General features: G+C 39.5%; 1 protein-coding gene across 3 annotated transcripts in view; it reads left to right on the top strand.

The window, feature by feature from the left end:
• Window positions 1–27,287, top strand: part of FRAS1 (Fraser extracellular matrix complex subunit 1) — a 464,791-nt gene that overhangs the window by 187,976 nt on the left and 249,528 nt on the right. For all 3 annotated transcript variants that reach the window (XM_032239833.1, XM_032239834.1, XM_032239832.1), the window contains exons 5-14: window positions 837–996; window positions 2,685–2,818; window positions 10,268–10,351; window positions 12,080–12,181; window positions 12,491–12,682; window positions 17,987–18,076; window positions 20,322–20,357; window positions 21,757–21,904; window positions 23,331–23,474; window positions 25,166–25,300. In XM_032239833.1, the coding sequence (XP_032095724.1) occupies window positions 837–996; window positions 2,685–2,818; window positions 10,268–10,351; window positions 12,080–12,181; window positions 12,491–12,682; window positions 17,987–18,076; window positions 20,322–20,357; window positions 21,757–21,904; window positions 23,331–23,474; window positions 25,166–25,300 (1,225 nt within the window). The remainder of the gene's footprint in view (window positions 1–836; window positions 997–2,684; window positions 2,819–10,267; window positions 10,352–12,079; window positions 12,182–12,490; window positions 12,683–17,986; window positions 18,077–20,321; window positions 20,358–21,756; window positions 21,905–23,330; window positions 23,475–25,165; window positions 25,301–27,287) is intronic.

Here is a 27,287-nt window from a genome sequence, read left to right as displayed (position 1 = left end):
TGTTCTATTCTGGATTGAATGCCAGTGTGCTGCACACCTGGGTGGCTCTTTAGCAGGCCACCTATAGAATGAAACAGTATGACAACATCCCCTTCACCAGTGGACTCTTCCAAGGGTTAAATGAGGTGGCCTGCTAAAGAGAAGAAACTGAGAAGAAAAAGATTAAGAAGAAACTGAGAATTGAAAAAGATTCACCAGACAAAGAAACTGAGATTGAAAAAGATTAAGTCACTTACCTATAGTTTCTGAGGCAGGAAGGGCTGAGCTGGGATCTGAGAACATGCATGTGGCCAAGTAAATCCTTGGTTTATGCAACTCAGGTACATTATTGCCTGCTTGTGCTCCCTGTTGGCTATCACAGTTTCCCCAGGACCATGAGATGACTGTAACAGTTCAGAGCGAGGGGGCGGGGGGATATAGGAACTAATCAGGATGAAAAATAAAGTCAAAGAAAGGAAATAGGATCAGAGAGAGCTATTGAAAAGAATATAGTCATTATGAATAACACAGTAAATATGTCTATATTTGAATTTGGGCTTTATTGAATGTTTTAAATGATAGGAGACTAGGGTTATTTTCTTTTCTTTTTGTATTTACAAATTTCCTGAATTTTTTAAATAAAGAATCTTAGGGGTAATAGAAAGAGAAGTCCATATGTAAACTGGTCTTTGACTTGGAACATTGCAAATTCTGCTCTCAAACTTGCAAGCTCATAGCTTTCTTCCACCTTTCCTCAGTTCCATCCTTAGTTTGTGTAAGAGAAGACTTGTTTCTGTTTGCCTGAATGAAAGCCTATATTTTAGAACTAACCTTTGTTTTTTCTCCCTGACACACAGCATGGGACAGAGTGGGTCTCTTCTCCATGTACTGTGTGCTCTTGCAATCATGGGGAAGTCCGATGCACCCTCCAACCCTGTCCCCCACTGTCATGTGGACACCAGGAGCTGGCATTCATCCCTGAAGGAAGCTGCTGCCCAATTTGTGTGGGCCCTGGGAGTGAGTATGAGCTTGTAGAAGGAGACCTTCTTTGCCTTTCACATGGTGACACCCCAACTCTTCTCTTTCTTGCTCAGTGTGGCAAAGATTTCCTAACCCCATTCCTTACTGGAATCAAGTGCAAAACCTTGCACGTGGCAGGGCGCAATGTCCCAGAGAGTGAGATTGGAACAAATCCTTAAGCGCCATTCCAAATTTGAGATTCTGTGAGTTTCTGATATTTATCCCTCTTCATTCACAGTTCCTGAAAGGCAAGGGATAGGGAAAAGATCCTTTCATATGATTCCATAAGGCCAAGGTGGTTCCTTCTACCTCCTTAGTGGACAGAAAAAGGAATAAATCAGTTCTCTGAATAGTATTGCCAACACTAATTCTGTGGGCTTGTCTTTGAGATGACATAACATCTTTTTCCAAGACATACACGACAGGACGCATGCCTTTTATTTACCTTTATTTTATCCTCACTGAAGAAAGCATGCCTGCCTAGAAACCAAGACACCCAGATTTTGTTCACCAAGCCAGGTTCAGACTTTTAGGCCCACCCCTTGGAATTCACGCTTGTTCCCATACTCTTCTTATTACATTTCGAGGATCTATGTCCCCTTCCATTTTTATAGCTAGGTAGTGTATACTGTATAATAAATAGGATAATAAATAGGAATTATTGTCATTGATATATCATGTTCTCTCTTGACATATAACAGCTAAAATACTTTTATTTAATAGCACCTGGAAGGCACACTGTATTCTTGCTTTTTCTCATCAAAAAGATACCTCATTTCTTTCTGATCCCTACTTACTCCATTTCTGGCAATCCTTTATCCTGGAGAATTCCAGGGATAAAAAAATATGCCCAAGAATTGATGAAAGTAGAATGTTTGCCTCATGCATTTCAGATGTCACCCACCAGAAAAAGACTGACAGACGTTTTAGGCTGAATAACCAACTCTACGAGTCAAAATACCTGGAACAACAGAGTTGGGAGTGGTGTTGGGAGTAGGCTGTCAGAGCTTGTGGGATTCTTTGTTAGGTCGTAAGAGGCTTTCTCCTTGACTCTCCATGAGAAAGACTATGGAAGTATATTTCCTGGAAAGATTAGAGGATCAACTGGGGCCAAAAATATAATTTGCAAAAATGTAGGGTCCCTTGTTCAAAAAGCAAGAAGGGAAAAAGCCTTTTTGTTGTTGTTCTTTTGTTTGCCTCTGTGACCTCTTTCTTTCAGCCTGTCATATTTGTCATGTTTTTTAGTTGCTATTTAATGTTTTCCTCGCTTGGGCCTAGGAATGAAGGGTGAGAGGAGATCTTCACAGATACCCCAGGCTCCACCCTGTGACTTGGTGCATAGGGCGCATGCAACCTCCTGGCACCAGCCCCCAAGAGGGTTGGGGATGATAGCATTCACTGGGATGGGGTGGAGGAGCTGGTAGCTGAGAACTCATCTCAGGAAGCCAGAAGCAGGTGGGACCACGCATGAGCTGAGCCTCAAATCTTCACCTATAAAACACAAATTCAGAGATTTCAAGATAGTGACTGTAGAGCACTGCACACCAAACACAGGACCTCCTTCTGTGCACTGGGCTTCTGACGGGTTGGCCCTGTGCAACTGCACTGGCTGAATACCCATGCAGTCAGCCCTGGGATTAACAAATGCCATTCCCCTAGTAATCCCTGTTTCTTTGACCTTCCAGAACCCTGTTCCTATGAAGGCCGTGTGTTTCAGGACGGGGAGGACTGGCAGCTGAGCCGGTGTGCCAAATGTCTGTGTAGAAATGGGGTTGCCCAGTGCTTCACAGCTCAGTGCCAGCCTCTATTTTGTGACCAGGTAAGGAAGAGAACCTCAGAATGGAGCCTTCACAGGCTCTTGAAGAACTTGGAATCTCTTCTGAGATTATGGCAAGCAGGCCTTAGAAGCACTAGAAACAAGAAGCAAAAGGCCTTTTTGTTTTCCTTGTACTTCTGAAGACCACCACTGAGACATTTCTTTTACCCTTAGAAACTACACATAGGTCTAATTACCAGCCATTTAGGCTAATTGTTACATAATGCAACTGAGCCTTGAGGATTCACACATGGAAGCCTCCAGCTGTAATGGCAGATGATCCAAAATGTCAAGCTAAACATCTGGAAAATTTAATAATGTGATTAGGTTTGTTATTGTTTTTCAATGCATAGGTATAGTCTGCTTTTTAAAGACATAATGCATATATTTGAACATGATTATCCAGATGTACATTTAATTCTTATAGGATAATGATTCAAATTATCAAAGGATTTTCTCTGGAGATGTTTAAGATAGTGGGATTTTGTTGTTCATTTAAAGCTGATCTGATTTGCAAAACATTAGACTCTTCACACAAATTTAGAAGAGAAAATCAATTGCAAATAAATGTGGCATACATGATATTTTATATTATAGTTTTTTACTCTTCCAGAGGCTCCAATGGATGTTCCATGGCAGCTGATAGATAACCACGAAAGGAGTTTGCCTCCAGTTGAAAAATAGCTCATTTTTTGATCTAAGGAAAAGCTGGAAGCCAACATTCAGTTGATACAAAGCAGTACTTTGTGTCAAATAAAACAAAATCAATAACATAGCATATTGTGACAATTGGGCAATATTTTTAAAGGCGACAAAAGTCAATTAGACAAGTAATGCTAAATGCCAAATAAAGGAGAAATGTATCTAATTGAAAGACTAGATTGTATTATCCACAGCATGCCAACTACTGTGCTCATGTCTTATCCAATTCATCACAGAGCTATGTCCTTGCTTTGAGATTGCAGATGAGTTTGTTGATAGAGTTGCACAGTGTCTTGCTCTAATGCTTTTACGTTTGGAGGACACTCGAGTGTTGAGGCATTTTGATTAAGCCCATTTTGGGTCTTGGTCCTCTTGGGTAGGAAGGATAATTAGGCAGTTTGCCACCCTAACAATAAGGAAGGTGTGAAGGAGGAATGGAGAGAAGACTCCACTGGAAACCTTCTGCTTTAAATCTTCAAAAACATCACCTCAGACTGCATATTACAGAACCAGATATTGGAATAATTGAAAGTCCTATTTCTCATCTTAAAAATCACGAAACATAAACTCTAACTTCTTGTGCAGTATTCACTTACAGTTTGCATTGATATAGATAATGTAAAAACATGAAATTTGGTACCATACTTTAGAGCTAATTAATATGCAAGCAATTCTGAAGACTTGGAAATAGATTGATTTTAATCACCGTTGTATCATTGTCTATATTTTTGCCATTACATACGTTAAAAAAATTCAGTTGTCAGATCATTTATAACCATTTTTCTCAATTTAATGTCGCTATTAAATTTTGGATATTTACCATACCTAATGATACAGTTTGTTAACAAATATATTGGATGCTCTGATGATGCAAAAGGGTACTATCAAATTAGTGCTATTGTTGGAAAATAACATCCCACCTCTACCATACCTACCACTACCACCAACACTACCACCATCACAGCCACCATTTTGGGTGTTTACTATGTGTCAGCTGTTAATTATAAGAGCTTTTAAATTCTTATAACAGCCTTACAAAGTAGGAGCTATTATTATTATTTCTATTCTATAGCTGATTAAACTGAGGTGCAGAGTGTAAGTAACCTGCTCAAGCTATCAGCACTTTTAACCTAAACAGTTCTACATTGCAGTCTCAGAAGAATATATGTGACTTATATTTTTAAACAGTACCCTACTACTCCCAGAATAATGAATTACACATTTATACATAATATTGGTTGGTGCAAAAGTAATCATGGTCTTTGTAATGGCAAACAAAGACCATTTGCCATTACAAAGACCGTGATTACTTTTGCACCAGCCTAATAATAATCACAATAATGATGTTTGCTAACATCAAACCCTTTCAAGAATTGTATATATATTACATCATTAGATATAAGGAAAACACAAGTGTATCAGTAGAAATGCATTTTCAGGGCTTGAACGCTGCAAAAATTTACAACCTGTCTTCAAGGATTTTCATAATTTTTAAAGGTTTTTATTTTTGTTTCTTAAATTTCAAAAGAAATTTTGTAATAATTAAGGGAAGTTTGGAAAGGGTGGACAAGCAGAAAGGGAAAAAAATCACCCATATTTCTACCATTCAAAAAGACCAATATAGATTTGGTGGTGGAGGGGGGAAAAGAATTCATTTCAGTCTTTTGGTAAGAAAATGTAGATATGTTTGTTAGCATAGTTATAATTACATTTTAGAAGTTGGTGATAATCCCTGACAAAAGGAGAAATTCTTTATGTTCATATAAGGGGTTATTCTTCTAATGAAGGATATAAATTCATACTGAAATTGCCTGCTTTCAACTTTTGTCCGGATGCATTGTGAACAGAGCCATAACCATAACCCTTCCACATTTTTGTAGGCTCACTGAAATTGTTTGTGTAGTCTGATAAGAGTTCTTAAGAGATTTTTAATAATATAATTTTAGCAAATCTAACATTAATTAATCTGAGTAGTTTGAACTTCATCTTTTTATGTTTTTTCAAGAAAGATAGATGGGCCAGGCATGGTGGTTCACGCTTGTGATCCCAGCACTTTGGGAGGCTGATGGGGGTGGATTGCTTGAGCCCAGAAGTTCGAGACCATCCTGGGCAATGTGGCAAAACCCTGTGTCTACAAATAATACAAAAATTAGCTGGGCCTCATGGTGTATGCTTGTAGTCCCAGCTACTTGGGAGGCTGAGGTGGGAGGATCTCTTGAGCCTGGGAGGTTGAGGCTGCAGTGAGCCGTGATCATGCCACTGCACTCCAGCTTGGGTGACAGAGCAAGACCTGTCTAAAAAAAGAAAGAAAAAAAGAAGAAAGAAAAAAAAGAAAGATAGATGATTGGTAAGTCTTCTGAGCCTTTACATATTTGAGTATGATTTTCTTGTTGCTTTCATATATGAAAGACAATTTGGAGGGATCTAAAATTTGGAAGGAGTATAATCTCTTCCCATCCTGATCCTATGGACTCCTGTCCACTGCATTTTGAAATTTAGTGCCATGAAGGAGAAATCTGAGGTTTGCGTGCTTCCTATTCTATTATAAGCAGCTAATTTTACACTGTAGCATTCTTGTAGGATGTTTCTTTACCTTTATAATTCAAACATCTTTCAAAGTATTTCTAGTTGAGGTATCTTTTTATAAATTTTTGCATAGAATATTATGGAGCTCTTTTAGACTGTATTCCAGTTTTTGAAATGTTTTCTTCAGTGATGGCTTTGATTAATCATATCTGTTCCAATTATTCTCACTTCTCCAGAAATATCTATGACTCTTAGATTGCTCCTCTTTCTTTCCTTCTCTTTATCAATCACGTTTTCTTTAATCATTTTTCACTGTGCCTTTCCTCTGCATGGGGAGAGTTTCTTAAGTTTATATCTTGTATCTCTAATATTGATTTTAATTTGACAATTTTGCTTTAATTAAGTCTTCTTTTTATTGGTTCATATACTTTTTATCCTGTTTATTCTTTATTGCTTCCTGCTTCTGTTTGATAAAGTCTGCATATTCTTGCATCTTACTGAACTTACAAAATGGTTTTTAAATATATATTTTTAGATCCGTAGTAAATAGTTTTCAGAAGTCTGCTGTTTCTCTGAATCTTCAGAATGTTACTCCTTTGTCTTTGATGAGGTTCTGGACATTGCTATCCCGAAATATAGCATGTTGGCATAGTGAACATTTTAAGCAGAAGGAATCTAAGTAAACAGCAGTAGCAGGAAAATCACTTTGACCCTTCTACCCTGAAGCAGGTCATGAAACCTAGGAAGCATTTTCAGATCTTTCCCTAAATTAGGTTTTAAGTCTCTCACGTGAGAGGTCCTATCCTTATACGTTATACAAAAGGAACACCCTTATCGCCAAAGATACAAGGACACAGAAAAAAATCTGAACAAATAGGCCTTGCAAATTTTTCCCTTATGTTATTATTAGATCATACTTTTTGCCCAATGGAATGACTATCCATTCTGTGCCACAGCTGCTCTAAGAAAACACAGGTTTAACTGTTTCTTTGGGCCTTTATTTCCTTATGAAGGTTTCTGTGTCACATAAAAGGTAAATACATTTTTAGGCTTTTCTCTTGTTCATCTGTCTTTTGTTATAGGGGCCTCAGCTATGAACTTAGGATAGGTAGAAGATATTTTTCCTTTTCTACTGATCATTCTTCAGAGGGTTTTCCCTTCTTTCTATTTACTCATCCTTCATCAAGAAAAATCAGTCTATTGTCATTGTTTGAAAGCTGCAAGGGTAAGTGGATTTATAACCAGATGCTAGGTAATAAGCATGTCTCCTAATCCAAGGATCTGGCAAGTTTTTACTTAGTGTAGCTACGCTGATGGAGATCATGTCTTTTCCTTTCTCCACTGCCCAGCCCTCTTACATGCTGACCACATGGAACAAAAAACTCAGATCCTCAGCCTGCACTGCTATGAAGTTTCTTTCCATGTCTCTCTCTGACTGTGGTTCTTTATACTGGGGCACTCTCCTTCCTCACTGCTTTTCATCACTCTTTCTGCTTCCCCAGCATACATGCTTCCCACTCATGTTTTATTGTTTGACATCGTGGACTTCAACTATATGCAGAAAGAAAGATATTAAGGGAGGTGAAGGGCTAGGGCTAGCTCTTTGCATCAAACAGCAGTGACCATACATTCCAACAGAGTGAGGAAGGTCATATTCTGTTCAACCTAGGAGGGTGGAAAGTTGGGAAGAGATGATGGTTCTTATTTCTATTTAGGCTTGCACAGCAATGGCAGGTCATAGGATGTCTTAGGGTCAGTGGGAATTCCTCCTGGCAATGGCAGGAGGTGGACTGTTTGTTTTACTCTTTGGTGGTAGAGTTTTTGTCTCTTTCTGTATTTTCAAGCGTATTGTGCTGGGGAGAAATTTTTTCAAGAACTTTGAGCCATAATACACTATAAACTTCTTTATCCTAAATATTTTAACTTAAGGAATACTGAAAACCATAATCGAATATATCTTTAGTGATAGTCCTACCCCAAATTATAGTGGGATTTAGTAATATGTCTTAGTACTAAGCCCCTGTTTACTGAGGGCATCATGTTAGTCCTAGGGTTGGCAAATTTTTCCATAAAGAACCAGATAAACGTTTTTAGTTGTGTTTGCCACACAGTTGGAACAACTACTCAGCTATACCACTGTAGCACAAAACCAGCCATAGACAATATATAAGTGAATGGGCATAGCTATGTTCCAGTAAAGCTTTATTTACCAAAACAGCAGTGGGCTGGATTTAGCCCACGGCTCATTTTTTGTTGGCCCCCATATTAGACTCTATGGTTAGAAAGACATGTATATGGAGGTCAGAATGATAGAATTCAGACTTATGGTAGCAACAGAAGTGTACTGTCAAAAAGCCTTTCCAATCTCCGCTCCACCTCCCCTCTCAGCTTCTTCTTACTTCCTCTCCCGTCCTGGCTGTAAAGCACCAGCTCAGATGGATCTCAGCTCTCATGCAGTTCTCTTGTTTCCTGAAAATGTTCTCTTTAATGCTTTTCCTTCCTGCTCTTGTTGGTTTATATTTTTGAAGAAAGATTCTGTTTTGGTTAATATCATGTATAACTGGGTATTGCCAATAAGATTTGGAAAACACAATTTGCCGTGTACCAACCACCATACAGGTAATACCTCCCTCCCTGCATATACTCATGGGGACTCTGCTACAGTTCTTGGGTCTACTCCATGTTGGTTAAGATAGATTGATACTAACTCTATGCCTATTCAAGATTTGTGAGTTGGACACTTGTTCCCTGTTTGTCTGACATTGTGTAAGGCTTAGCTCATTTATTATAATAAAGTTGTTGAATAGTGTGACATCAGCTAACCTTTATTTTCTCACTGAAATTTTATTAAGCTGAAGAGGTCTGTCTGAAGTCAAGAAATGCTACACGATTTCAGTGCAAGTTCAATTTCCACGTATTCCATTAAACATCAATTGTTATAATACTTTGCATATAAAAAAATAAAGACATAAAACAACCTAAAACAGAAAAAGCAGTTATCCATTTAATTCCAGTGGTTCAGGCATTTAAGATAAATCCCAGTTAGGTAGTAATACATGAATACAACTGATCATATATAACGGGGTTAAAGAACTGCTGAGGTATGACTGGGATTTTCCACAAAAATTAAAGTCTGCGATTCCACCACTCCCAAGTAGACTGACCTTCTTGTTATTTCAGGATGAATACCAGAGTAACAATGACAATAAAATTATGTTTTGTACTCCTCATAAGAGAAAGTGAAGACAACTGTTCTAGATGTATCTTCTGTATAAGGTCTACCACTTCTTAGTTATTGAGACTTGGTTTGTTCTTACTCCTTCTTCTGCCTTTCATTTGTCTCCCTTCCCGACACTGAAGAAAACTGTGGTGCTAAGTCAAAGTGAGAGGCTGACTCTTTGGCATTAATAAAAATCAAAGAAAGAAAATTATTCTTAGTGCAGCAGAGACAAATATTCTGATATTCTGGGGGCGGTGTTTGTGGTAGAGGTGAGAATGTAGGGACAGGGCGGTTGGGAAAGGGTTCTTTGGGCATTTAATCTGTCACCCACATTTCTCTACACTGGCTTATTCCTAGATAGCTAGAGATATGAGTTATAGTTTTTTTTTCATGTGAAAGACATCTCCAATGTACATATAAAAATGTATACATTTATTTACATTAATATACACATTTATATATGAAAAATAAGAGTGAAGTAGCTTATCAAAGGAAGAATATCTTCACTTTTGAGTTTCAGAATGACCCAGCAGGAGTATGAATGTTCTTAAGTGTTGATATGGCCGATACTTAGAAGTTCTGCTGCCAGCCAGTTACCATTACCAAGTTAGCTGTGTGACCTTGGACAAATTACACAACTCTCTGGTCTTTACTATTCTTGTTTGTAAAGCAAGGACAAGAGCATCTACTCATAGGGTCATGTGAAGTACTTAGAACAGTGCTTGGGAGACACCAAGAACCATTATTATTGTTAATTGTGCTTTTCTTTGTTTTCATAAGAAGACAGGACTTGAGGCATGTGCGCACTTCTTAAGGGCACACTGACCTTGGAAGTGTTCATTCTTATCAGAGCCCCAGGTGACTAAGAAATGTTAAATGAGAGGCAAGTGCTGTTATAGATCCTTGGGGTGTATGATTTAGTTGGCTATGAATGAAATTTTCCTGCTGTTGTGGATCTAATTAATATCTCTCTGTGATGGATTATTCCTATTCTGGGTGTTAAGGATGAGACTGTAGTCCGAGTCCCTGGAAAATGTTGCCCGCAGTGCTCTGCACAATCCTGCTCTGCAGCTGGTCAAGTACACAAGGTAAGCTTTCATGCTCTCCATGTAGGTGTTTTGACATCTGTCCTTATACATCTGCCCTCCACCCCCTCCAGCCACCATAAGCGCCACCGTCATGTCTGACTCTGCCAGGATTAGTTACTCAGTACATAAACAGCTTTTCTCTTCACGGAAAACTTGCATGAAAAAATTAAGTTGAAGGGGATTAGAAATATAAAGGAATGTGCTGGCAAGCAGCACCTGGTTCACGAACCTTGGTGAACTTACTATTCACACATCTCGAAGGGGAAAAAAGGGCTATTATTGGTTACCATCAGCTTACACTTAGCTTTGAGGCTCTGGGGGTGTCTATATGCTTTGATTGGATTTTATGCATTGATATCCAGAGACAGTCCCCTCATACCCCTGCCATCTCACACTGGGGAAAACCTGGGGGCGGTAGAAGAGATAGGGAAGGGAGGTGAGAGGCTGTTGGTGGTAGAACCTGCAAACTCAGAAGTACTATTGGGTAGCCTGGATAACTATGTACCTAACACGTAGTAGGCATCAAATAAAGGTGAGTTCAACAAATGGAATGAATGGATGAATGAACAAGTGAATGTTCTGTCTTGGCAGTGCCCAACTGGTCCAGAAAAAGGTTACATTATTCAAAAGCAAAGAACACATAAAAAATAAACTCAATTACTTCCCTTACTTGCCAGCCACTCTAAAAAGGACTAAAAGCAATTGGGATCATGACTCTCAGTAGAAAATCTGAAACTAAGTATTAGGGGATAGGTGTCTCACAAATTCTAGACAGGTCACTTGAAATGTGAATGAAAGTAACTAATTGGGAGAGTATTTTGACACACGTTAGATCTGCGCTGTCTGACGCAGTGGCCACATATGTGGCTTGCCTTGTATTTTTATTGGGCAGGATTATGTTGGACTGATTTCTTCTTTGAAGAGACAGGCTTTGTATCTTTGATGGCATTTTTGACTGCCAGGAACAGAAATCTTACTCTAAAAGTGGCTAAAATGCTAACATTAATCATGTCATCTAACACAAAGTATAGAGGTGGAGTGGGGCAGCTGCAGGGTTTATCAATTCAGGTCTCAATAATGCCTTCAAGGATCTAAGCTCTTTTGATCTTTCCACCTGCCACCTTTAACATGTTGGCATTTGCCCTTCATCTTGTCCCCTCCCATCCCCAAGAAGACTCTTCAGCCCTAGGCAACTTATCCTCACACAGCTATTACTAAAGGTTGGAAGAAGAGAGGGGTGGGATTTTTTTTTTCACGTGGGAGGAGAGTCTTCACTTTGACCTCCACCACTCTAGCAAATTTCCCCTGAGGTCCCCTCTGGTTGGACAGTGTCCATGCCCTAGCTGCAAGGAAAGCTGGCATAGTGAGTATATGGCAGTGAGAGCTGGTATCCTGGCAAAGGCAAGAGCTAAAGAATGCCACAGGTGAGCCAGTCAACAAGGTCTTCCTGCCCATTTCAGTGTCCTGAGTCTTTCTGTGCCTGGCACAGAGCAGGCCCTCAACACCTGTCAAATGAATATAGGTGAATGAAAATCTAAAGTCCCCTTTGTACATTTATTGACTGTTTTCATAGAGGCTATTCCTATCTAAATGTTATCTTTTCTCGAGTATATTCAATGTGGCTCAGCTTTAAACTGTAATAAAAATTGGATGTTTTATGTGTCAGTGCTTCTATCTGATGTATGGAACATTTGATTTTCCACATTCTTCTTTCCTGTCTTCATGCAGCATGGTGAGCAGTGGAGCGAAAACGCCTGCAGCACGTGTGTATGTGACCAGGGTGAAGTCAGGTGTTACAAACAGGCCTGCCCACCCCTGAGATGTGGAAAGGTATTTGAGAATGTGTACCTTACTGTCTAAGCGCTATACTGGGTCATTAAATAAATGTACTGTACTTCTTATTCCACCATGTCTTTTGGGGGAAGCAAAAGTTTTACAATGTTCAGAAAGTTACATAAAAATATGAGAGCTGTGCTTTCTGGGAAGAAGGGTTGAGGTGCAGGGGAACCTGCCCATCATGGGTCAGGCTGGGAAGAGAGCCATGTAGAGCTTTGGTGTTTTGGGTCCTCCTGCCTCTGTTGGCCTGGGTGTTTCACTGTCTCTTGAGGATCATCCCTCACCCTGCTGCCTGTGTCCTAGGGTCAGAGCAGGGCTCGGCGTCATGGGCAATGCTGTGAGGAATGTGTGTCTTCTGCCGGGAGCTGCTCCTACGATGGGGTTGTGCGGTACCAGGACGAAATGTGGAAGGGCTTGGCCTGTGAGTTCTGCATCTGTGATCATGGCCAAGTGACCTGCCAGACTGGAGAGTGTGCCAAAGTGGAGTGTGCCCGGGTAAGAAGCAAAGGCGTTTCCATTCGGACCGTTGCAGCTCTTTCCAATGGATAGTAAGGGGCCCTGCCTGTTCCTTACTTCTTGGCAGCAGCAGGGATGTCCACATTGACTGTTCATGTTTCCCGGGACCTTCTAGCATAAAGATTCCGTGATTTAAAATGAATGTAACTGTTTGTTCAGATTAGCTTGGAACAGCACCCAGGAGCTTTTAGCTCTCAGTGCATCTGGTCAAATTGGAAGCCCTGAGCTAGACACATGAAAGGGAAGGACATGATATGGGACATTAGCCTATCAGGCAGCACAGCTGGATCTCATTGCTGATGGCCTGCCCAGCTCGCCCCAGCTGCGAAACAGGGTCCACAGGTGTGCTGGTTGATGGGCTCTTGCTGTAGGCCCCACTGACAACATTTAGCAGAATGAGAGCCAGCAGAGAGGTGCTGCTTCTGTGGAGCAGGAAAAACAACATGGTTTTTGTTTTTAAGAGAGAGCAAAGGGAACCTTATAAACAATTAACTCCATTGACCTCTGTTAACCTTTGCTGTCTGCAGAATTTCTAGAAGCTTCTAACAAAGCAGCCTCTGTTTGGACTATAGATGTACTGTATGTTGGAGGGAAATGACTTTTTTTTTTTCTCTCTCTTTGAACTTGATTTTGACCCGTTACAAAACAAATTGCTTTTAAAGTTGTCTCCTTCTCCCTCACCACTCCCTTCCGCCCCACCAATTTCCCTATGGGCCGTGAACTTGACTAGAGGGGGAAATTAGAAAGGTCTGGAGCCCTGGGTTCCTGTGAAGGCATTTTTCTTTCTAGTTCTTCTCCCCCACTTCTCAGCTCCTCCTGAGCCTAAGGAGGAACAACCTTTCAGACAAAGCTGTCATTGATAGGGTTATTTTTCACTGTCTCCTACTTGTAAGTCTTGACAGAGTTGAGACATATTTAAGTAAAGAGGGTCCTTTTGCAGATTTATTTCCCCCTACATGCCTTTTCATTTCTTTATGTTAGGGGATTCAGGAGAGTTGGATGAAGATGAGAAGAACATGTAATCATGGCCCTTTTGTTTCCTCTCTCTCTGGCTGAAGCTGGGCTTCCCTGCCTTGGCAGTCCACCCAAAGGACCTCAGTTTATTTCCTAAGGCCTTAATTTAGCTAACATCCTAGAGTTTATGAAAATGTGTGAGAGGGGATCCTGGTAGGGTGGGTCCTTTAACTGCCTAACTTCAGTCAGATCTGAACAGAGTCTCAGTCACAGAAAAGCGTTTAACCCATATCCCCGGTGTTTCTACATGTCCACGTGCCTGCCTGCCTGCTGCTGCCAGCTGTGACACCTGACCCTGGTGGCATGAACCAGGCGCTCTTGGCTATTCTTAGGGAATATGAGGATTAGCTGCCAAAGTGGAGATCACTTCAGTATTCCTCAAGTCACCCCATAACACTGTCTCATCCCTTTCTAGTTACTTCCACCTCACTGCCATCTTTTCTTTTCTTTTTTTTTTCTTTTTTTTTTTGAGACGGAGTTTCGCTCTTGTTACCCAGGCTGGAGTGCAAGGGCGCGATTTCGACTCACCGCAACCTCCGCCTCCTGGGTTCAGGCAATTCTCCTGCCTCAGCCTCCTGAGTAGCTGGGATTACAGGCACGTGCCACCATGCCCAGCTAATTTTTTGTAGTTTTAGTAGAGACGGGGTTTCACCATGTTGACCAGGATGGTCTCGATCTCTTGACCTCGTGATCCACCCGCCTCGGCCTCCCAAAGTGCTGGGATTACAGGCTTGAGCCACCGCGCCCGGCCCTTCTTTTCTTTTTTTTGAGGCGGAGTTTCACTCTTTCACCCAGGCTAGAATGTAGTGGCATGATCTTGGCTCACTGCAACCTCCAATGCCAAGGTTCAAGCGATTCCTGCCTCAGCCTCCTGAGTAGCTGGGATTACAGGCGTCTGCCATCATACCTGGCTAATTTTTGTAGTTTTAGTAGAGATGGGATTTCACCATATTGGCCAAGCTGGTCTTGAACTCCTGACCTCGTAATCCACCGGCCTCAGCCTTCCAAAGCACTGGGATTACAGGGGTGATCCTTTTCTTTTATGAATTGAGGAGTTCTGATGCCTCTAGCCTATTTCTCTAGATCTTTAGCTAGCTAAATAGTTTTTTTTCCGTATCACTTCCATGTTTCCCAAGTTTTGCTTAAAGCCCTGGGTTCTAAACTAGAAACTCTACCAGAAGTGCAATTTTGACCGACATTGAATCTGATGAAAAATATCTCTTAGGCTTCTTTCTTTGCCATGCTTCTGTAAATAGCTCTGGTTAATATCCATGTTAAAGCCTGGATGTACTAACTTCCTAACTTCTGCTTAGCTTGTATCACTAGTGATAAAAAGATGAATAAGGCACGTTATGACCTTAAGAGTTCCTAGGCTTTTCAGGAAGTCAGCTATGTAAATAAAAATTATAACACAGTATGGGCACCAATGGAAAAATGAGTTAAATATATTAGGAGTTCCGGAGGAAATGCCTGTGTCTGCCAAGGGGTGCAGTGGAAATGCCCTATTGATTTTTTTTTCAGTTCTACCCCACTTTCTGCCTTCCTCCTTCTCTAAAATATCAAGGTCATTTTGATTTCTGATCTTGGATACCAAGGGTGGATTAAGTATAAGTGCAAAGCACGTCAGAAAGTACAGTTAAGTAAATTTTTAAAAGAGGCAAAGGTGTGCAGCTTCACCGTTGTCTTCATTATCACATTGGTTATCATCAGCAATGTTCTGAATAGCATTGAAATAAACATGCAGTTTTTTGTTGTTGTTAAAAAAGAAGAAAATGGCCTGATCTTTGTTTTTGCTATATTCCGCCAAATCTCTATAAACATTGAAGCATAAACAAATCAATGGTAGGCTAGCACAATATAACGATTTACATATTTCTAGATTTGATGATGTCTTTGAACATGAATTCAGGTGAAGAATTCAAATAACCTTTTAAAGAAGGGGACCTAGCATTCACATCTGAAGCATAAAATGGAATGGGGAGAAAATGTACGGGAGAGGTTAGGCACATGGTAAATGTGAGCTGTCTTTCCCTGCCCCAGTGGAGGCAGGTTCCCTCAAAAGAGTGTCTCCTTTTCTGATGAGCAGGTTAGTCCAATCTCAGTCATTGGTCGGGTGGCTATAGTTATGATTAAGTGGGGAAAGCGTAGCAATTCCATCTGGCCTATGGGACAGAATCCTCTTAGAAAGAAAAGAATATGTTTGTTTCTGAAAGCAATTTTACTAAAAAGTCAAATGCTAATTGGAGCAAACTCCCCACTGCAGTGACCTGATAAGGTTTGGGGGGCACTCAGGCTGCTTCTATAAATAGCAAATCTATTTGCAATTTCCTACCTCACCAAAACTGAATCCTTGTGCCCCATGGGGCAGGGCTTGCTGTTACAGTGGTGTTTGAAGGTCAACAACAGCCTTTCTGTTTCTATCCCTTCCCTACCTAATCATAACTATCTCCACCAGTATAAAGACTGGGATTGGACTAACTAACCTGCTCATCAGAAAAGGAAACTCGCTTTTGAGGGAATTTGCCTCCAGTGGAGCAGGGGAAGCCAGCTCACATTTATGGAGTACCTACCCTCTTCTGTGCATTTTGCTACAAGCTTTAATTTCCCTCCCTCAATTTCTTCAATTCCTGCCCTCCCACGCTACCCCCCGCAACCACTTTCTTTGCCTCATTTAGGTGATAGGAAGTCACTTTTCAGTTTTGTCTGTATGTATTTTAGTGGACACTCAAGAATCTCTCATGCGTTTTGTCTTTTACGGAAGTATGCATAGTTGGTCTTGTTTCAAAATATTGTTTTAAGTGGCTTAGATTACATGCATATAAACTCTTTTATATGCTTTGAAAGCAAATTTCAGGGTTTCTGGGTTATGCCTTCACTACCAACTGATTTGTCATGTTTCTGCAAAACAATTTATATGTAAATACATCTGCTCTCTGCAGCACCTACTGCTTCCTATGGGCCTCTGATTGACATGAAATTTTAATGGACAGTAATCTGTATAACTCCAAAATCATTATAATCATTTATGTATTTTTGTGTTTCTTCTAAACCTTTAATTTGCTCTCATTAAAAATAATACATATTCATTCTAGAAAATTTTGAATGCTCAAGAAAAGTAGAAAAGAGACTTAAAAATCCATCTATATAACGCTACCGAAGACATCCAGTGCATCCAGAGACAACCAATGCTTTTATAATATTTGTCATTAGTACAGTGTTTTTAGACAAAATATCATTGTGATTATTCTGTTTATGCAAATTTATTTTATTCATTTTTCATTTAACATGGTTTCTACATACTTTTAAATATAATGCAGGCCCCAAATTAAAATATTAAATAGTTGGGGAAACATTACCATTCTTTAGAAAGTATATATATCTTTTGAAAGTGAAAAGTGCTTTAAGAATACTCTTTAGACTACAGATATTATATGTTAGCGTAGAGTACTAATATATAGATCAGATGTTAGTGTATACACATGACAAATTGTAAACAGAGATTGTTTTTAACAGATTTTCTGGGAGATGGGACTTCAGTGGAATTACACTTTCTAAATTACAGAATTCCAGATTATTTACATTTTTACAGCAAGTATTTATTATTTTGTAAAAAAAAATAAAATTTTTTAAATTATTGAAATTGGAAAATGAAAGTGATAGACTTGGAAAGTTAAGTATCTACCCTGCAAATCTTCCAGGGTAGATAAATTAAAATTATTCCTCTTATGATTTTAAGAATAGTTTTGATATGATCTGGCTAACAGTAAGAGTTTCAGAATATTGAGTAAAATTTAGTTTTCTATTACTTAATTTATGCCTAAGATTACATCTGTGCATAAAGGGATGCATCTGATTTTGTATTCAGGGAAAAGTGGTGGTTTGATTTGAGCTCTGTTAATGAAACTAAAGTCACAAATTGTATGTTTAAGGAATCCTTTTCTGAATCTGATAACTTTCCTAGACTATAACATTAATGTTGGCCATCCTTCTTACTCACGTGAACTCCTGGTCATGGGTAGAAAATTATGGAAGGATCAGAGCGTAAGTGTTCATCATAACAGGAAAGAAAAAGCACGTGGAGGCGTGTGCTGTGTGGACTAGACTTCCCATGGGAAGACAGCACAGGGGAAGATGAAGTAGGGAGAGGGCTAGAGCCAACGGTGTGCCAGGCTTCTCATTCCAGTCAGGAAAGCGAGCTGCTTCGCAATTTAGCCCTTCTACCTGGAGATGTTAATTTGATATGTGCCACTGCAATCCTTATTTCTACAGGGTGAAGAATTAATTCACTTAGATGGAAAGTGTTGTCCTGAATGCATTTCAAGGAATGGTTACTGTGTTTATGAAGAAAATGGAGAATTTGTGAGTATCAGTCTAATAACCAAAGACTATTTAAAATTAATTCAAAATTAATCTACTGAGGGGACATTACTTTTTTATTTCTTTTTTCCATTCATTTGTTCAACAAATGTTATTGTGTACCTACTGTGCACCAGGCGCTGGGGCACAGAAAGGAATACAACAGGCAGAGTTCCTGCTCTCATGGTGGGGCATACTTTATAGTTCAGGGACATAGAAAACACACATACACCCCCCACATACTGCACGTCAGGTACTGAGGAGCACTACCTAGAAGAATAAAGCAGTGTAAGTGGGCTAGACACTAGCTGTGCAGGAGGGTGGGGTGGGGGGAATGTGTTCCTTTATGTAAAATGAACCAGGAGGTTTCACTTACAGAAAACTTTGAGCAGGGCCTGAAAGGAGGGAGCCACATGGATGCCTAGGAGGAAACATACCAGAAAGAGGGATTAGGAAATGCAAAGGCTCTGAGATGCAGGTGTGTTTGGCATGTTCAAGAAATCAGAGTCTGGTGGGAACTTAATGAATGAGGGAGAAAGGCACCAGCCTTAAGGTCTAGTAAGTAGCCTGGAGGCCAGTTTTTTACCCTGAGGCAGTTAGGAGCTGCTGGAGAGTTTTGAGCAGAAGAGCACTGGACTCTCACTTAAGTCATGAAAGGACCATTTTGGCTGCTGCATGGGTGAATGGCAGAAGGAAATGAGACTGCAGGTAGACGACCTGGTTAGTGGGTTTTGTAATGGTCCAGGCAAAGGGCAATGGTGGCTTGGTCTAGGCAGGAATTGGTGAATTTGGTAAAAAGTGATCGGTTTCTAAATTTATTTTGTAGATAGCATTGACAGAATTTTATTCAATTAGATGTGGGGTAAAACTCTATTTACTAAGTTTTTTTTTTTTCTGTGTTTGTACTTTTATATTACCCAAAGGAAATATATTTATTTTAATCTTTTCAAATTTTCCCTATTTATGTAGTCCATAGTTTTCATCTTGGGTATTGGAATGTTGATAAATTCATTGTGTTTTTAAAAATATGCCAGTTGATCATAAAAACAACTGCTTCATTGACCAGTCAGAATAGTATTACAGAGGTCCTCACTTACCACAGAAAATATGTGCCAAGGTCCCCATTAGATATTTGAAACTGTGAATAGTACTGATCCTGATTGCTGTCAGTTGACATACATTTCTGTTCACGTTTTCCACCAACACAGTCATTGCTTTTTCCATCTTAACTAAACATTTATCACACACTATGGCTCTAACTTTTGCAGTTTGAGGTACAACAGCAAAACTAGCACAAATTTGTTTTTACTTCTTCACAATTGCATAGACAGAAGATTTGTTCTTACCTTTGACTTTAGCAACCTCATCATAATTTTTTTTTCTTTCCTTGTTAAGGAAACTTCCATCTCTTCACTTAAAGGAAGTACTTTGCAGCTTCTCTTTGGTATATCCAAGTTGCCAGCATCACTACTCTTGGACTTTGGGGCATTATTAAGTAAAATAAGAGTTACTTGAACGTAAGCACTGTGAGACTGAGATAGTGGCTCTGATAACTGAGATGGATAGTGAATAATGGGCAGGTGGCATCTACAGCTTGGATATGTTGGGCAAAGGAAGGGCTCAAGTCCTGGGTAAGATGGAGCAGGACAACTTGAAATTTTATTACACTACTCAGAACGGCATCCAATTTAAAACTGATGAATTTTATATTTCTTGAATTTTCCATTTTGTATTTTCCCACCATAGTTGACCAGGGTTAACTGAAACAGCAAGAAGTGAAGCCATGGATAAGGGGGAACTACTGTATATGAATTAGGAATAAAAGATTTGGTGAACTGATTCCTCCACACTTTGTGTGTGTGTGTGTGTGTGTGTGCATGTGTGTGTGTGTGTGTGTGTGTGTGTGTGTGTGTGATTTGGGTATATTATGTCTGTCAATCTACCAGTGTTTCTGTACATTCGGGGGAGGGAGTATTGTGTAGTGTTAACAGTACAAGCTCTAGGTTTCAGTCTCTACTTTGCTGTGCACTGCAGTCTTGGGCAAGAAATATTTCCTAGGCATGTTGTTTTCACCTCAGATTAGTATGCTTTTCTTGTTTTTGATAAGATAGATTTCATTTCTATTCATAACCAATGGATAAAGTTGCACGTTACTTGGGAAAAATGGATAACTCCTCATGAAAAAATAAATAGATCAACCTAATTGTGGTTTTAGTGGCATAATAAAGACATTTCTCTTTGTTCCTAGATGTCCTCAAATGCTAGTGAAGTTAAACGTATTCCAGTAAGTATAGATTTTTAACTTGCACATAGATCATTATAAAATTGTTTTATGTAATGATCTGCATGAAATATCACGGGAAAACTTAGTCCCTTAGTTTTTTTAACAGCCGTATTTGATGACACTGTGATCAGGAATTAAGAATCTTAGTGATAACTCAGGTTTTGATCCATTGAACTTTTACTCTTTTCTTTAGCCTGTTTTATGCAGTTGATAATTACCTTCTCTAACCACAAGCTCCTACCTACATAGATTCTTTCCCTTTCTTGTGATATTTTTCTCTCCCTAATTTTTTTTTCTGGCCTAGAAAACTCAGTTTAACCATCAGTAGAGTTTTATATACTGCAAAGTACTGAAGAAAGAGTTTCTTGGGTTTATAAGCATTAATTCCTGAAACAATCCAAGTTTATTTTCTCCAGGTTGAATACAGGACAATGTTATATAGTTTTTTTTTTTTAAGGGAAAATGCAAACATTTAACACAAGAATCTTACAATAAGGGGTCTGGTCTGGAGACGGGTCTGCCTTCACATGGAAGAAAAGCACTTCTGCCTTCTCAAGATAGTCTTGCTCAGTTTTCTAACATTTAATGTTCATTCTTCCAAATAGCGTCACATTGTTTGGAATGTTTAATGTCTGTTGGCTTAATAAGCATTTTATAAAATTGTTACTTTAAAATCTGCTCTCCTGTTTTCTACTGTTTCACCTCCCTTATCACCCCAATACCTTCTGATAAGAACCTCTGTCTCTTTCCTGTGAGCAAAAATGAATTGTTCTTTACAATTCACTTTGGATTCTCTGCTGACTACTAATGTTTATTTTCATAATTTGCTTGGCTGAAAAGAGTATTTTAGTGTGTGAAAGCTTAGGGCACATCTACAGCCCATTAAAAGTAGGCCTGCAAAAGTTTTAAATTTTAGAATTTAATGACTCAACTGTTAACTCTTACTGTGGTAACCATAAGGAAATTCAGGTTTTTAACCAAGTGCCCCACTGTTAATTTAGAGATTGTATTGTATTGTATTGAACTTACCTGCTAATCATTAGGTACATAGTAATCTCCTTTGATGTTTTTGGAGAAAGAGGTTGAGAAACAAGTTTTAAATGCCTTTTACATGTTCTGTTTGTCCTAGAATACTTTCACAGCTTCTCTTTGACTGTGCCTACAATCTTTCATCTGGTGTTCTAGATTGAAATAAACTCATTATAAACAAGGAAAGAGAAATTCTGTCCTTTTACATTTAGTACTCTTCTGCTATTGTTCTATTTCAGAGTTAGATCTGGCAGAGTACTAATCAGCTTCTTTCACTTTGTCCTTATGGAAATTGTAACTTCCTCAGTGCAAACTCTCTTCTGAATTACTGCACCCTGATGACAGTGCTGTTCTTTACATTTTTACGTAGGAGGGAGAGAAGTGGGAAGATGGCCCTTGCAAGGTGTGTGAGTGCCAAGGGGCTCAGGTAACTTGCTACGCGCCCTCTTGTCCACCATGTCCCGTGGGCACACTGGCTGTAGAGGTGAAGGGACAGTGCTGTCCAGACTGCACATCAGGTAGGTCCATGTCTCCTCTGTTTTTACTGAGATAGTTTTACTGCCAAACAGCTCAGAGATCCTCTTCCCCACCCCGTTGCTTCGTTTTCTTTAGTTAACCGATGGATTTGTTCGTTTCTTCATAATTTTTCTAACAAATGGTGCTAATTAATCTTTGTCTGTGTACTTGCCAAACTCAACAAATTATACCTTGGGCAAGTCATTGACCCTCTTAAACCTTAATTTTCTTGTTAATAAAATATGCCTTACGTATCTTGCAAAATTATTGCAACAATCAAACATAATGTTTGAAGACTTCTAAAGGTAAATCTGTCTTCCATTGTTGAAAATATAAGAATAATTTCTCAAAGTTTGTTATGGGTGTTCTTTTTTCTTAAGGTGAGCTATTAAACAGATGGTTTCTTTTGGAGTTCTCAAATGAGTTTTTAAAGTTTAAAGACTCATTAATTTTTTCCAAAAGATAATTTTATCTACTTGTTCTGCAATTCTGCTTTCAAATCACCTGGGGTTGAATTAGTTCCAGTTAATAATTGTTGGCAGGCACTGGAGTTGCTCTGATTGACTAGTAATTTGCCTATAAGCTTAGTTTCTCTTGGAGAAGTGGCATTTTCTTCCATTCATATTTCATAATTAATTGTTTTCATTCATGGACCACAATTTTTCATATTGGCAGTTGCTCTTGTTGCACTCAATTTATTTTGGCTAATCACAATGTTTTTCTGAAGAGTTTATCAAGGAAAAAGCAAAGCAACTTTATGGCTTAATTATGTTACCTTCACCAAAGTGGCTCTCTGGGCTTTCCAAAACAAACATTTAGCATATTATTATGCAATATATATATGGAAAATCAGGTCCTTGACAACTTCAAAGCCTGAAAAAAGAATTCTTTTGCTGATAATTACCACTAAATTCAGTGATAACCCCAATTACTGAAAATGAGATTTGAAATTTTGGAGAAAAAAAAGAAAACTAGTTGTATTTTTTCTTAGATAAAAATAACTATTTTCAAATATTGTAGGTTTTATGTCTGAACTGTTTATACATGCCAAAGCTTAAGAAGAACATCTGACGTACCATAAATTATTGAATCTGTTTAAATCATATGTTATGGAAGTAGTCAATCTGTTTCTTGAGGCATTCCAGCAGGTAGAGGCATTAATGTAGCTGTTCTTTTAGTATCTTCATTTTGGGACTATGGGAGACAGTGATGATATTTCAGACAAAGAACACTTTCTTGCAATCTTGTATTAAAATTCAGTTTTTGTTTTTTGTAATTTAGGAGAGTGTTTCATATCTAAGTCCCGTAGTTTTCTGTTCTTCATGTTCTATGTAATGCTGCACACCTTGTGTATCCTTTTCTGAAGGATGTAAGAGAAATAATCGATGGAGTTCACTGAGTTCTCCCCTTCTTTGCCCTTGGTTTCAGTTCATTGTCACCCAGATTGTTTGACCTGCTCTCAATCTCCAGACCACTGTGACTTCTGCCAAGATCCTACCAAGTTACTGCAGAATGGACGGTGTGTGCATAGCTGTGGGCTGGGATTTTACCAAGCTGGCAGTCTCTGTTTAGGTATGGCTCCAAGTGGACAGCCCTGAGGTGGTGGGGTGTGGGAGGTAGACTCACCAAAGGTTGCAATTCTGAAACTGAGGCTCAATATTGTCAAGGAGGGGATCATGCATGCAGCATATTTTTGAGATGCACAACATCTAAAAACCTCTAAAAGGTAGTAATGTCATCTATAGGTTACTTGCCCTTTCTACCTGCAAGTCTCTTTTTCTGACATTGTATAGGTATTTGGTTCTTATTGGGAGACAGGTGATGTGGAGGTTGTTAGGTAGTCATAGTTGAATTTTTTGTTTTGTTTTTGGAAGACTTTCAAAGATAGTAATATCATCAGGATACCTGGGCTCATTTATTAAAACATTCAATTAATCTGTGATAGAAACTTAGAATTGACACTTCAAGATTATTTACTACAACTTTCTAATTTTGCAAATGGGGAACCTGTGGGACAGAGAAATTAACTAACTTGCTCAATATCACACAGATAGTGGATAACAGAGCTTATCTCTTATGGGCTATCAGAGGATCCAGAATAGGTTTATGTTCATTTCATGATGCTACATCTGAGAAGGAGACCTTACTTGGGAGAGCTGACTTGGTTGATATCAAATCTTAGTTGCTAGTCCCCTTATTTCTGAATTGTAATGTTAATTACCCATTTAAAAGTATATAGGTTTATACCTTACTGTGAATATTTGTGAATATTCAGTCTCTCTCTGGTTCCATATTCCCTTTTTATTTTTTTTCAGATGGAGTCTCACTCTGTCACCCAGGCTGGCGTGCAGTGGCATGATCTCAGCTCACTGCAACCTCTGCCTCCCAGGTTCAAGCAAGTCTCCCTGCCTCAGCCTCCCAAGTAGCTGAGATTACAGGCACCTGCCACCACACCCAGCTAATTTGTATATTTTTAGTAGAGATGGGGTTTTGCCATGTTGGCCAGGCTGGTCTTGAACTCCTGGACTCAAGTGATCCACCCATCTAGGCCTCCCAAAGTGCTGGGATTACAGGTGTGAGCCACTGCGCCCGGCATCTTTCATATTCTTATCTGTTAAGTGAGGGTAATCCCACCACCTTCTTCAAGGGGTAGTTGTAAGGGTCAAGTGTTTTAATACATGTTAAGTGCCTAGATCGATGTCTAGGATACAGCCAAGGATTAATAAGAGCTGCTTTTATTATTTTTGTAATTATTCACTCCTCCATACTTTCTTTCCTAATTCATATAATTTTCAACCTTTTTGAAAGTTATTTATATCTCTTTCATACTGTATTGGTAGAAAAAGGGCAAGAGATCTTGCTAAAAGGTTGAGTGACAGAGGTATTAGGGGCTATTGGATAAGAAGAAAAAAGCAAAGACTCCTCAGCCAAACTGCCTGGTTTCAAATGCCAGCCTCATGTGACCGTGGGCAAGTTGTTTATCCTCCCTGTGTCTGTTGCTCATCTGTAAAGTTGAGATTAATAATATCTACCTCCTAGGGTTGTTGTGAGAAATAAATGCATTCACATATGTAAAGCACTTCAAACAGCAGTTGACACAAACTGTGTGCTTTACAGATAATGACTGTTAAAATTATTTTTCTGTATTTTCTGTTTGGGACCCAGAACCTCAGGATTGGGCTGTGTAAGCATTGACATGGGGGTGGTGTCTTTCAGCTAATCAGACAATCCCTTTCTCTTTCTTCAATCTTATCTGGAACCAGCCTGCCAACCCCAGTGCTCCACGTGTACCAGTGGGCTGGAGTGCTCATCCTGCCAGCCTCCCCTGCTGATGCAGCACGGGCAGTGTGTGTCTACCTGTGGGGACGGCTTCTACCGAGATCGCCATTCCTGTGCAGGTAATCTCTGGCTGGGCCACAGCTGGGTCAGCTACCAAGACAGCTCCGAACTCTGACCCCACCAAGTGACATGGGGCCACCCATATCACTGTATGCATTTTTTGAAATGAGAGAAGAAACTCTGAACAAGACTTCTGATGGCATAAGGAGAACAGTGGATTAGAGAAATGACACATGTTGTTTTAATAACCTTATTAGTTACTTTCTTATCAATATGCTTTAGTAGACTTACATGCCTACCTTTATTTTTTATTGAGATCTAGTTGAAATTCTTGATATCATAATAGTCTCTTGAGGTGGGAGCAGTCATAAAATAATTTAATTTGTTGTTTATACTTGGCCATTTTTTCAATAGATATTATAATTATGAGTGTAAGTTTAATAAGTAAGTGTATAAAAATGTTTTAAATGCAGAAATGGAAGAAGGGGTTTGTAGTAGTCTGTTTTTGCACTGCTATGAAGAACTACCTGAGACTAGATAATTAATGAAGAAAATAGGTTTAATTGACTCACAATTCTGTATGGTTGGAGAAGCCTCAGGAAACTTAGAATCATGGCAGAAGGCGAAGGGGAAGCAAGACACATTTTACATGGTGTCAGGAGAGAGAGAGTGAAGGGGGAAGTGCCACTTTTAAACCCTCAGATCTTGTGAGAACTCACTCATTATCCTAAGAAGAGCATGGGGGAAACTGCCCCCATGATCCAATCACCTCCCACCAGGCCCCTCCCTCCACACGTGGGGATTACAATTTGAGAGGAGATTTGAGTGGGGACACAGAGCCAAACCATATCAGAGTTAATGGTGAAAACAAAGACAAGGGGCAGAGATATGAGTGTGTCTTCAGGAGAACAGATCATTAGATGTGCCCAGAAACTAAGGTAGGTTGTGTGGTGGCAGGAAAACCTGAAAAGGCCAATAGACCAAAGGAAGTTCTTAGACATCATACCAGGGAGCTGTGATAGCTACTCTCTGCAGCTGAACGTAAGGGTAGATCAGTGATGGGAATCAGAAGGTGGGCCAATCTGAGGGACAGCTGATATGCTCCTCTCTTTCACAACCTTGGTTAGATTATCAGGAAAATTATTTGCAGGAAAATGATTGAAGTTAAACAGACTAAGTGCATAGTATGAATCAGTTGTACAATTAATCAAATGAGTGTTCGAGTCATGTACAGGTCCTGTGTGGAGGAGGTTGACAGTCCCCTCCTCCATTCCAGGTCATGGTTAGAAGTGGAGCTAATGGGGCTGTGAAAACCATGTTGAAAGGAAACACTAATACTGTTTATGCCACAGAGGTATGAGTGTAACAGGGCCTGTTTTGTGATCAGTCATATTATAGAATATGGTAGGCAGAATAGCTTCTGAGTTTGATTTGGTGGACCTTTAATAAAAGAATATCCTCTGCATGTTTATATCCTCAGGATCAAAGGCTGCACAAACTTCTCAGCATTGTTGAACAAGTGAATGAGGAATGAATGAATGACCATACTACCACTTGGTGGTCTTTCAAAGACCAGTGTTCCAATAGAAGTATCAGCCATAAAAGAGAAAAGAACCCTTAGTGTTTGTAGCTTATCATGTTTTATTTACCTATTATTTTAAAACAGGTTCAAAGTGGGCACATACAAATACCTTTATAAGTGTTTAATGGTTGGGCAATTTAGGTAAACAGCTGAAATTTTAATTTGATGAAATTATTGAATGTCTCTACTCCTTTCTTTTATTTTCTTTTTTTGTGACAGAGTTTTGCTCTTGTTACCCAGGGTGGAGTGCGGTGGTGTAATGTCAGTTCACTGCAACCTCCACCTCCTGAGTTCAAGTGATTCTCCTGCCTCAGCCTCCCTAGCAGCTGGGATTACAAGCGCCCACCACCAGACCCGGCTAATTTTTGTATTTTTAGTAGAGATGGGGTTTCACATGTTGGCCAGGCTTGTCTTGAACTCATGACCTCAGGTGATCCACCGCCTCTTCCTCCCAAAGTGCTGGG

Source organism: Sapajus apella, unplaced genomic scaffold (genome assembly GCF_009761245.1).
Source record: "Sapajus apella isolate SASKATOON/1434 unplaced genomic scaffold, GSC_monkey_1.0 scaffold45, whole genome shotgun sequence".
Classification (NCBI taxonomy): Eukaryota; Metazoa; Chordata; class Mammalia; order Primates; family Cebidae; genus Sapajus; species Sapajus apella.
This window is presented reverse-complemented; position numbering and strand designations above follow the sequence as displayed.